Raw genomic sequence first — 13,182 nt, forward strand, 5'->3', positions numbered from 1 at the left:
CTATCTATCCCTCTCTCTGACTCTGTTTCTGTCAAAAATAAATAAAATTTTCTGCATAGCAAAAAAAAAAATCTTAAACATAAAGATCAAAAAATGGGATACACTGTATTGACAGGGATATAGAGAAATAGGCATTTCATATTATTGCTGGTAGTTGTATAAGCTGATAGAACTTCACTGGGAAGCATTCTGGCAATATCGAAATTACTGATTCATATATCCTTTGACTCAGTAATTCCTCTCTAGGAATTTTCTTACAGATATAGTCAAAATGGGCCCTGGTCGTTTGGCTCAGTGATAGAGTGTAGGTCTGGCATGTGGGTGCCCCGAGTTCAATTTCCGGTCAGGGCACACAGGAGAAGCGCCCATCTACTTCTCCACCCTTCACCCTCTTGCTCCTCTCTCTCTCTCATCCCCTCCTGCAGCCATGGATCAACTGGAGCAAAGTTCGCCTAGGTGCTGAGGATGACTCCATGGCCTCTCCCTCAGGCACGAAGAAGATCTCGGTTGCTGAGCAACAGGAAATGCCCTAGATCAGGGGTCCCCAAACATTTTACACAGGGGGCCAGTTCACTGTACCTCAGACCGTTGGTGGGCCGGACTATAAAAAAAACTATGAACAAATCCCTACGCACACTGCACATATCTTATTTTAAAGTAAAAAAACAAAACGGGAACAAATACAATATTTAAAATAAAGAACAAGTAAATTTAATTTTTTTTTTTTCTGAAGCTGGAAAACGGGGAGAGACAGTCAGACAGACTCCCGCATGCACCCGACCGGAATCCACCTGGCACGCCCACTAGGGGGCGATGCTCTGCCCCTCCGGGGAGTCGGACCAGAGCCACACTAGCGCCTGGGGCAGAGGCCAAGGAGCCATCCCCAGCACCCGGGCCATCTTTGCTCCAATAGAGCCTCGGCTGCGGGAGGGGAAGAGAGAGACAGAGAGGAAGGAGAGGGGGAGGGGTGGAGAAACAGATGGGCGCCTCTCCTGTGTGCCCTGGCCGGGAATCAAACCCGGGACTTCTGCACGCCAGGGCGACGCTCTACCACTGAGCCAACCGGCCAGGGCAAGAACAAGTAAATTTAAATCAACAAACTGACCAGTATTTCAATGGGAACTATGGGCCTGCTTTTGGCTAATGAGATGGTCAATGTCCGGTTCCATATTTGTCACTGCTAGTCGTAACAAGTGACATGATGCACTTCCGGAGCTGTGAAGCGTGCATCCCGCGACACCAGAAGTAGTACTGTACGTGAACAACACCACACTTTGTGGCGCCGCCACATACAGTACTCCAAGATGACTCCTCTCACTGACCACAATGAAAGAGGTGCCCCTTCTGGAAGTGCGGTGGGGGCTGGATAAATGGCCTCAGGGAGCCACATGTGGCCTGTGGGCCGTAGTTTGGGGACCCCTGTTCTAGATGGGCAGAGTATCACCAGTAGGGGGCTTGTGGGAGTCTGTCTCTCTACCTCCCCTCCTCTCATTGAATAAAAAAAAAAAGATATAGTCATAATGTATAAAATGCCAACCTGAAAATTACTTAAATGTTCATTAACCTAGGACCAGTTACATAAATTAAGGTACATGAATACACTGCAATTCTATGCAGTTATTAAAAAGAATGAAGAGAGACCTGTCCAGTAGGCTCAGCAGTAGAGCATCAGCCAGTGTGTGGATGTCCTGGGTTCGATTTCTTGTCAGGGCACACAGGAAAAGTGCCCATCTGCTTCTCCACCCTTTCCCCTCTCACTTCTCCCTCTTTCTCCTCTTTCCCTCCTGCAGCCATGGCTTGATTGGAGTGAGTTGGCCCCGGGCACTGAGGATGACTCCATGGCCTCTGCCTCAGATGCTAAAAAACAGCTTCAGCTGCAATGGCACAAACTACTGCACTGATGGCTACCAGACTCAAAAACATTACTGTAATTCCTGGTGAGATATAGGAAAAACTTTTTAGGTCAAATTTTAAAACCTGAAGAATGAACTTGTGCCCTTAGACTTCTATCAGGTAGGAAAAAGGCCACTGGAGGCTACCACTTTTAACTCTGTGCAACTACCCAGATATGAGAGTTGATTTAAGTAGTCTCCCTACCTAAAGAGTGTTACATAATTGTCTAAAGTTAAAAAAAAAAAAAGTATGTTACAGACCCAATGGTCCAGCCACTTAAAACTTCTTACAATTTCTCCCCACCTTATGCCTCTGCTCACCCTGTATACTATGCCAGGCACGCTCTTTCTCATACCCCTTTCTGAAGCACTTTCACCTTCCTTTCAAAACCCTGTTCAAATCTCACCTCCTCCTGAACCCCATGCCCACTCCTGTATTAACTTCATTTATACTTCTGCTATAATGTGGCATCCCTGTCCCCTTGCTCTTTTGCGATGGACAGCCTTGGATCAGTCTCCAACAAGAAAGCAGGAACTGGTGGACAATGATCAAGTCTCATAGATCTTTGTTCTTGCCTTTTGGTATCTCATACAAGGAAGGCCTTCAGGAAATATTTGTTAAGCAGAACTGAATTCAAGCCATACTCAAAGAAGCTGCTCTGCTGGTCTGACCCTGGTTTGCTACAGACACAATACAGTCTTCTTTTGTCCTCTTTGCATATCTGCTTTTGCTACCTTGCTTTGAATATTAACTCTTTAAAGAGAATTTTACTACTTTCCTTGCTATATATAATTTGGGGTATATTTTTTATTGAATGGTATAATTCACACAACATAAAATCCACCCTTTTAAAATGTACAAGTCAATGGTTTTAGTGCATTCACAAAGTTGTGCAACCATCACCACTACCTAATTCCAGAATATTTTATCACCCCAAATAGAAAACCTGTACCCATCAGCAGTCACTACTCACTGGCACTCTGCCCCTCCCCCGACCCTGCAACCATAAATCTATTTTCTATCTCTGATGTATATGATTTTAACAAAATTTATGGTGGTTTTATTATACCTGAAAGCCAAATTTTACCTTCAAAAAAGAAACACTTTCACTATTTCACCATAGAAAAATGTGATTTAACACAACTATCTAGATTCTAAAGTACCATTTCAGGATTCAAAGCAAAAACTCTTACCAGGAAAATCCTCTTACATGTTTACTTTCCCATTTGTTTTTGTTCTGTTAAGCATCTTAGTGAAGAAATATAATATACATATAGAAAAGTACACATCTCATAAGGGTACACCTTGATAGTTTTCAAACACTGAAAACACAAGTAGAACCAGCACCCAGATCAAGAAACAAAAGAGAAGTCCCCATGCCCCTCTTCCAGTCACTTCTCACCTCCAAAAACTAACCACTACCTTGACTTCTAACAGCATACATTACCTTTGTCTGTTTTTGCACTTTTATAAATAGAAGCACTTTGTACGCATTGAAATTTATGCCTTGGCATACTCACCATAATCTTCTTATACAAAACCATGACATTATCATCATCAAATGGTAGAAAGCCACACATAAGCACATATAAGAGTATGCCCATGCTCCAAACATCTGCCTGAGAGGGAGAGAAAAATAACAATTCTCAAAAATAAAAAACTTAGAACATATCTGAGAACAGCAGTACACTTAATAGAATAACTGAATCTTCACAGAGCTTGTAAAAAGCTCTAAGATCATCCAATTAAAACTGTTCATTCTACAGACAGGGGGGCTAAATCCCAGAAAGAAAGGCTTTTCCAAAGTCAGGCCACCTGACATCCAAATCAGTGCACTCTCCTTTAGCAGGACCCTAACGCTTTATAGAAAATAAATTCCAGTTGGTTGGGCTGAATTGGGCACAATAAGAAAGGAGATGAGGCCAGGTATCTGATTCTCAAAGACAATTGTATAGTGCTACTGAGGGTTTATGACTTATGAGGGTTATGTAAACACACATGAGGATATCGAAACAAGCCTTAAAATTTCCTACTGATAACCTGCAAATGTGATAAGCTGCACTGTAAAGTCCTCTCTATGTAGGGAAACCTTAATAAAGTTCAATGATTGACTTTTCAAATACAGAGGCTAGAAATGAGCCTGCCAGCACAAACAGCACTACAAGTTTCAAAATCCCAGAAAGAAGTCTGACCTTTACATAAGGTATCCATGTGTCCCATGAGTCCTAAGCCCTAACTACTTACACAAACAGTGTTTGGCTTTTGTCAATAATGAAGCACTGTTGGCTGAGAAGTCACAGATTCCATCCTCATTTGAGCCTTAGGAAAATTTTAACAGGTAAGCAACATCTTATTTTTAAATAATAAAAGGATAGAAAGTCAAACTGAAATGGATAAAACGATTTAAAGCTACTGTAAGAAAATTTCAGATGCATTCAAACCAGGAGGACCTCATCACAGTCCTCTAGGAATCTTATGAGCATGAGGCATATGATTATCAGTCCTTCCAAAACACTGGCTGGAACAGTGCAGAGTACAGGTATGCAGTAAAGCAGTGGTTTTTAACTGCTGGTCTGCAGATTGGTGCCGGTCCGCCAGACATTCCACACAGATCTACAGAAGAGTTAACCACCCTTGTATGAAGATATTGTATGAAGATTATAGACCCAATGGTTATAGCCTCTAGAATCTTCACATAACATCAAGATGGTTAACTCTTTTGCAGACCGGCACAAAATTTCTGGTGGACCAGTGGTTGAAAACCACTGCAGTAAAGCCTTTCTCAGTTCAAATCCTGACCTAACAGCTACCAGCTACCAGCTGTGTGACCCTCTGAAGGCATTTAATTTCTGTGTCTCAAATTCTTCATCTTCTTTATCTGATGAAATGAAATAACAGTATTCATTCAAAGGATTTTTGTGGGGCTTAAATAAAAATTATAAACAGCATCTAGCATGTGGAATCCTTGTGCACTGTTGTGAGAATGCAAAATGTTGCTGTCACAATGAAAAACAGTATGGCAGCTTCTCAAAAAATTAAATTATAGCATTATATGATCCAGTCATTCCATTTTGGGGTATATATCCAAGATAATTGAAAGCAAGGTCTCAAAAAGATACTTATTCCTATCAGTATTATTCACAATAACCAAACAGTAGAAGCAATCTCAGCATCCATCCATGGATGAATGGATAAACAAAATGTGGTATACACATACAATGGCATATTATTTAACTTGAAAAAGAAAGGAAACCCTGTCACATGCTACAACATAAATGAATCTTGAGGACATTATGCTAAGTGAAATAAGCCATTCACGAAAAGATAAACAGTGTATGACTCCACTAAGGTACCTAGGCTACTCAAATTCATGGAGACAGAAAGTGAAAGGGTAGTTACAAGGAAAGAGAGGAATAAAGAGTAGCTGTTTAATGCATAATAGATTCAGTTTTGCAAGATGAAAACTTACAAGATGAAAGTTCTAGAGACTGATTGTACAACAATGTGAATATACCTAACACTAATGAACTGTACACTTAAAAATGGTTCTCATGGTTCAAAAAAATGTTCAGATTTTATGTCATGTGTATTTTACCACAACTGAAAGAATAAAAAAGGATCTAGCATAATTCCAAGACTATGTATGATACCTACTCATTAAAACTTTTTCCCTTTCTTATGACGCTCTGAGAACACCACAACACTTTCTGTGCTATTTCTGCCAAAAATAACCTGAATCCAATCATAACAGAGCATTAGACAAATTCAAATTGAGGCACATTCCTACAAAATAACTGACTTCCTCAAATATGCCCATATCAGGGGACAGACAGAAAGCCCAAGGAACTCTTCTGGATTAAAGAGGACCAAAGAAACACAACTAAATGCAATGCATGACCCTGAACTGAAGAGATAATATAGCTGTAATGGGCACTATTGGTACAATTGACACTATTTGAATATGAATTGTGGATTAAATAAATTGTATCGATGTTAAATTCCATGACTTTGACAACTAAAGTACAGTTATAAAAGAGGTCCTTGCTTTTAGGAAACCTATATATAGTATTTAATAATAAAGAGATATGTCTCCAACTCATTCAATTGGTTCAGAAAACAGTATCCATATACATAAACACAGAGAAAGATGATAAGGCAAATAGGAAAAGATGTCAACAGTTGTGAATTTGACTAATTATACATACAAGTGTCTCATTCTATATTTGCAACTGCTAACTAAGTGTGAGATTATATCCAACTAAAATGTCACGAAAAACAAGTTAATTCCCATCTAAGTGTTACAAATTAAGTGAACAGCATATCTCAAAGTTTCTCCCATAAATACTAGTTCCAAAAGATACACCACATAAAAAGTGGATTCTGCAGGCAAGTAAAATTGAGACCAGCTGCTATCTGTACTGGTCCCCTCCCAAAGGAACACACTGTACAAGAACAAGAACATATTAAAATTTTGGAGATATTCTGAACTAAAAAAAACTGTTCATCCCAGCAAGTTATTCCTGAGTTTCTGATGACTAAACTTTTCTTACAATATTAATCTCAGCAAAATTAGTACTCCAGAGAATGGAAGGGGCTGCTTAGCTTGCTACAGCTAGGAGTAAAGCAGGAAATGACGAGGCCTGAGCCTGGGCCTCCTCCTATACAGGACAGCTGGCCTTGAATGGTAGTTGGCTATGGACAAAGTATAGATTTGTCTCTGTGCTAACCAGCATCTCTGAAAACCGAGCCTGCAACCCTGGCCTTGCGTTCTACCTGGCTGGACTAGACAGTCTAACCTATGGCACTGTTTAACACAAAAGCAACCACAACAAGGACTCCAGAAATATATCTTTGCTTCGTAAGTATACAATGTATTATTATATTTTTTGCAAGTTGTTCATTTGTTATTTTATATATCTCACCCACTGAACAGACTGCACTCATTAACTGACAAGATTACTTCTTACCTCATCATTATATCCCCAGTACACAGTGCCGGACTTACTACAGGTCACCAATAAATATATATTGATTATATACTGAATTAACCAATAAATAATTACCTCTGGTCCTAGATATGATTTGCCTTGTATTAATTCGGGTGCTGCATAAGCCAGACTCCCACAGCATGTCTGTAGATGGTAATCCTTGTTACCCTGCCAATAAGTTACAAATGAAACACTTATTAATTACAGCTCTTAAGAAAATTAAAACCTTGATAAACATTCTTGCAGCACAAGCAAAGAAAAGCTAGATGATGAAGAATTACCCCAAATAAAATATTTCTGGGGCCAACTCTCTACCTGCACGCATGCGTGCATATGTGGTTTCTACCTTCTCTGAATTGCCAATCCCACTACAACCTGGCACGAACAAAATCCTTCCTTCCTCAGCTCAGCCAAGTCAGGTTCATACGTCCCTAGACACCTATTTGCATAATAATTGGCTTAGCATACATTCAAGCACTCATGTCTTCTCACCCCCAAGTACTCAAGGAAAACGGATTACTTCTTTACTGGGTCCTATCTCTACTATCAAACCTTTACTGTAAATACAGAAGAGCTTTCTTTGTCCTTAGAGAAAAAGAGAGCAATATGTTACATAGAACAGTGCCTTGGGAGTCTGGTTCCCAGTCTCAGTTGTAACAACTATCACAACCTGAGCTTCCAGATTCAGCAAAATGAGGAATCAACTCAACCTCCTCTGCTTTCCCACAGAAATATCAAGACAGACTGAAAATGATACTACTGCCCAACACTTGTGGTACAGAGTTCTACAACGGGCAAGTGACTTGCGCAATTGTGAGACTTCACTGATAACTGCAATAACATGCCCACAGCGAGCTCCTCAGCAGAGAGCTGAGGCAGCCCTCTCCCAGCCAACCCCTGCTTTTCAGATGGTGCTGATGTGTGTCAAAGGTTAACGGCGTCTGTCACAAACATTTTCCACTGCCTCCTGTGGAGAACATGACTTGAAGCAGTTTATCTGCTCCAAGTATGTTTTAATCTCTATATACCTGCCAATTAAAAAATATGCCTCTACCATTTGGTGCCCAGACACAAGGCTTCACTAACAATCTCTGTGGAACAAAGGGAAGGAGAGAAAAATCAGAAAGAATCAGACATTCAGCCAAAGGGGCAAAATCTGACTTCCTGTGCACCTAGCTAATTCTGACTGGGGTAGACAATAATCACGGGACCACAGAAGGCTAAGATAGGTCTACAATTTCAACACTCTTAATGAGTATAGCCCACTTTAGAGACTGTGAGTACCATCGTCAGAGAGCTCAGGAGGAAGCATCCAACAGGCAGCCACACAGGAGCTCTGCTGCAGACAGCAGAGGGGGAAAGTTCAGACACCTCTAAGAACGAGTGCGCTGGAAAATGACAGTCTTAACTATAGAGTGCAAACCAAGAAAATACATAAAATAAATTTTAAAACACACAGGGACTTTTTCCTCCCTTTGTAGAGAAAGGGGACTTTCTCTCAAAATGTAAGTATTATATAACCTTCTGGGTAACAAAGAATAGATTTGCACTAAATTCCCAAAACTTGTATGAGCAAAAGCATCATCTAGTGCAGGGGTCTCCAAACTACGGCCCGCGGGCCACATGTGGCCCCCTGAGGCCATTTATCCGGCCCCCGCGGCACTTCTGGAAGGGGCACCTCTTTCATTGGTGGTCAGTGAGAGGAGCATAGTTGCCATTGAAATATTGGTCAGTTTGTTGATTTAAATTTACTTGTTCTTTATTTTAAATATTGTATTTGTTCCCGTTTTTTTTTTTTACTTTAAAATAAGATATGTGCAGTGTGCATAGGAATTTGTTCATAGTTTTTTTTATAGTCCGGCCCTCCAACGGTCTGAGAGACAGTGAACTGGCCCCCTGTGTAAAAAGTTTGGGGACCCCTGATCTAGTGGCAACACATTCAAACTGTCAGCACATGACCAACTCAGCATTCGTGCTGTGATGTCCTCGTGTCACTCCAGCACTGCAAATTTTCACAGCTTGCCCTCTGGGTCTTCAGCAGGACCAACCTCGGACCTAGAGCAGTAGTTCTCTATCTCAGCTACATATTAAAGTCATTCAGAAAACTTAGAAAAAGCATAAAATTTAACATTCTTCTCAGTGGAGGCAAACAAGCTTAATCAAATCTTAATAAAAGTCAGGGCAAGATAACACACCTTAGTATATACATTTACAAAGGAAACAGATACATTTTTATTTCTACACATACCTTGGGTTTCGCACAGAGACCAAAGTCAATCAGCTTTAATTTATGATATCCATCAAACAACAGATTTTCCTGGAAAAACAAAGATATTTTCATAACTACATAATGACTTCCTTTTAATATATCCCACCTCTAGCCATTTCTAAAAATGATTTAAGGTTTTTATACTTAAAAACCTAGGTACAATAGAGTGAAAATCATTTTTAAAAAGAATGAAATGAGTCTGACTGTTGGTGGCGCAGTGGATAAAGCATTGGCCTGGAAATGCTGAGGTTGCCAGTTCAAAACCCTGGGCTTGCCTGGTTAAGGCACAAATGGGAGTTGATGCTTCCTGCTCCACCCCCTTCTCTCTCTCTCTCTCTCCCTCTCTCTCTCCTTCCTCTCTAAAATGAATAAATAAAAATCTTTTAAAATAAAAATAAAAAGAATGAAATGACAAGTACAGAAAACAAGAGAGGAGAAATGTTGATAACTATAGTCCTCTTCCCCTCAAGACATACTAGTATAACCATTTCTCCTTGGTGCTCTGAGGTTGACCACAAGCAAAGAATGTGTGCTAAAGGCGAATTTAAACCAAAGGAGTGAGCTCAAATCAAAGGGTTGGGTGCAGGCCCTGGCCGGTTGGCTCAGCGGTAGAGCGTCGGCCTAGCGTGCGGAGGACCCGGGTTCGATTCCTGGCCAGGGCACACAGGAGAAGCACCCATTTGCTTCTCCACCCCTCTGCCGCACCTTCCTCTCTGTCTCTCTCTTCCCCTCCCGCAGCCAAGGCTCCATTGGAGCAAAAGATGGCCCGGGCGCTGGGGATGGCTCTGTGGCCTCTGCCTCAGGCGCTAGAGTGGCTCTGGTCGCAACATGGCGATGCCCAGGATGGGCAGAGCATCGCCCCTGTGGGCGCAGAGCGTCGCCCCATGGTGGGCGTGCCGGGTGGATCCCGGTCGGGAGCATGCGGGAGTCTGTCTGACTGTCTCTCCCTGTTTCCAGCTTCAGAAAAATGAAAAAAAAATAAAAATAAAAATAAAAAACAAAGGGTTGGGTGCAAACAGAGGGAAAGGATAGTACCTCTGCCATATCTTGTTGCACCATTTCTAGGTCCTGACCCTAGTTCCAAGCAACATTAAAATCCAAGTTCACCATCATCTATATTAGTCAGAGCCTGCAGACTGAAGAGTATTCACATTTTTATTAAGTCCTTAAAAAGCACAGTCTGTCCATGCACTAAATTTTTCCTTTCTGAGGCATAATGGAATTAAAATGAAAGGAAATTGGGGTTAGGAAGAATAAGGAATGGAAAATACTCGATGAAAATATACTCAAAGAAAATACTTAAAACTCTTCTTTCCTAGAGATAAAATCCTGAGGTTTACATTCCACAGCTGACTACAATGACATTTAAAATGTTACATGCAATTGGAAGATAAACAGAATGTCAATAATAAGTCCATTGAAAAAAGCCTACCAGAAGTCAAAAGGAGGGAGAAAACAGTGATACATTACAGTGGGGGGGGAGGGGGTAGCAAAGATATATTCTAAACAGTAAGAGCCTAGTAGTAATAAGTAAATGATGCTGAACTCTCAGGTGACCATCTGTGACTCAGTCACTTACTGGTTTGAGGTCCCTGTGGGCATAGCCCTGGCTGTGCACATAAGCAACTGCGGACACGATCTGACGGAAGACGACTCGAGTCTCCTCCTCCGACAGGCGATCCTGGGAAATGATGTAGTCAAACAGCTCTCCTCCAGGGCAATGCTTCAACAGCAAGAGTCACACAGATATTGTCACTGCTTACAAAACTCACATCAGAGAAATTTACAATAAAAAACTTATATGTCAGAGAACTGAGTGAGGCATATTCAAAAATACACTCTCAGGATCAAACAAGTCAACAATTATTCCAGGAAAGAACAGCAGCTCTTGGTTTCAAGCAGTTTTATTATAGGTACATGAAGAAGAACCAACTACCACTATGATTTTTAAGTTCATTCAGGGTTTTATATTTTTATGACAAAGTACTAAAACCCCTGCTCATCTTAAGGCATTCACATTTAGCGTAGTTACCTGAAAGAAAAACTCCAGTGGCGCCCTGGCCGGTTGGCTCAGTGGTAGAGCGTCAGCCTGGCGTGCAGGAGTCCAGGGTTCGATTCCCGGCCAGGGCACACAGGAGAAGCGCCCATTTGCTTCTCCACCCCTCCCCCTCTCCTTCCTCTCTGTCTCTCACTTCCCCTCCCGCAGCCAAGGCTCCACTGGAGCAAAGATGGCCCAGGTGCTGAGGATGGCTCCATGGCCTCTGCCTCAGGCGCTAGAATGGCTCTGGTTGCAACAGAGCAACGCCCTGGATGGGCAGAGCATCGCCCCCTGGTGGGCAGAGCATCGCCCCCTGGTGGGCATGCCGGGTGGATCCCGGTCGGGCGCATGCGGGAGTCTGTCTGACTGCCTCCGTTTCCAACTTCAGAAAAATTAAAAAAAAAAAAAGAACTGCAGTGGCAATTACTGCTTCTCTACCCCGAAGACTGTCATTTTACATCTGTACCAGGAGCCCAGTTCTATAGGGACTCCTAGGAGGTTGTGGACAAGAGATCCCAGAGCACAGAGCTTTAGGCTTTCCACCCTTCTTCTCCAGAGCAGCTCCATTTTTTTCTGTAAACTAGGGTTTCCATTTAAGACTTCACTTCATTTTAGCAAGATCCATTAAAATTATAGTATATAGCCTTTGACTTCATAGTTGCATGTTTAGAAATCATTATTGATATGGTGACTTGCAAACAGCATTCTGCTGAACAAAAGAAGCCAAATTGTACAAGGGTACAGACTGTATGATTCTACTTACACCAAGTCCTAAAATATGTAAAACTGACACAATGTGACAGGAAACAGATCAGTCGTTGCTGAGAAGCGCTGTGGGCGGGCAGGGTTACAGGTATTAATATCAAAGGGTCAGAAGAAAACTTGCTGGTGTGATGAAAATGTTTTATACTTGGACTGAGGTGGGAAATAACAGGTGTGAACCTTTTTCTTTTTTTTTTTTTTTTTTTTTGTATTTTTCTGAAGCTGGAAACGGGGAGAGACAGTCAGACAGACTCCTGCATGCGCCCGACCGGGATCCACCTGGCACGCCCACCAGGGGCGACGCTCTGCCCACCAGGGGGCGATGCTCTGCCCCTCCGGGGCGTCGCTCTGCCGCGACCAGAGCCACTCTAGCGCCTGGGGCAGAGGGCAAGGAGCCATCCCCAGCGCCCGGGCCATCTTTGCTCCAATGGAGCTTTGGCTGCGGGAGGGGAAGAGAGAGACAGAGAGGAAGGAGGGGGTGGGGGGTGGAGAAGCAAATGGGTGCTTCTCCTATGTGCCCTGGCTGGGAATCAAACCCGGGTCCCCCGCACGCCAGGCCGACGCTCTACCACTGAGCCAACCGGCCAGGGCCTTTCTTTCTGTTTTTTGGGTTTTTTTAGGTGTGAACCTTTTTCAAACTGTATACCTAATGTGTGCATTTTATCATATATAAATTATACCTTAATAGTCTACTTTTTTCAATGCTATCCAAAAAGATTTACATTAAAAAGCCTACTTTATATTTTCAAATAAAGAAATACAAAATAAAGTGAAACAAAAACATCAAAAGTGCCTAACTAGCCTGACCAGGCAGTGGCACAGTGGATAGAATGTTGGATGGTAACTTGAAGGACCCAGGTTCGAAACCCCGAGGTCGCCAGCTTGAGAATGGGCTCATCTGGTTTGAGCAAGTCTTACCAGCCTGAGCCCAAGGTCTCTGGCTTGAGCAAGGGGTCACTCCTTCTGCTGTAGCACCCCGGTCAAGTCACATATGAGAAAGCAATCAATGAACAACTAAGGTGCCACAATGAAGAATTGATGCTTCTCATCTCTCCCTTCCTATCTGTCCCTATCTGTCCCTCTCTCTGTCTCTGTCACACAAACACACAAAAAAGTGTCTAACCAGGTGGTGGCACAGTAGATAGAGCATCGGACTGGGACACAGAGGATCCAGGTTAGAAATTTCAAGGTCGCCAATTTGAGTGCAGGCTCATCTGGCTTGAGCATGGGAT

The 13,182-nt window shown here is 42.3% G+C and overlaps 1 protein-coding gene across 2 annotated transcripts in view; it reads right to left on the bottom strand.

Moving 5' to 3' along the window:
- MELK (maternal embryonic leucine zipper kinase) overlaps window positions 1–13,182 on the bottom strand; it is an 88,131-nt gene that overhangs the window by 59,291 nt on the left and 15,658 nt on the right. For both annotated transcript variants that reach the window (XM_066256739.1, XM_066256740.1), the window contains 4 exons: window positions 10,730–10,873; window positions 9,130–9,198; window positions 6,957–7,049; window positions 3,414–3,512 (listed from right to left, as the gene is read on the bottom strand). In XM_066256739.1, coding sequence (XP_066112836.1) covers window positions 3,414–3,512; window positions 6,957–7,049; window positions 9,130–9,198; window positions 10,730–10,873 — 405 coding nt within the window. The remainder of the gene's footprint in view (window positions 1–3,413; window positions 3,513–6,956; window positions 7,050–9,129; window positions 9,199–10,729; window positions 10,874–13,182) is intronic.

The sequence above is a fragment of the Saccopteryx bilineata genome, chromosome 2, assembly GCF_036850765.1.
Source record: "Saccopteryx bilineata isolate mSacBil1 chromosome 2, mSacBil1_pri_phased_curated, whole genome shotgun sequence".
NCBI lineage: Eukaryota > Metazoa > Chordata > Mammalia > Chiroptera > Emballonuridae > Saccopteryx > Saccopteryx bilineata.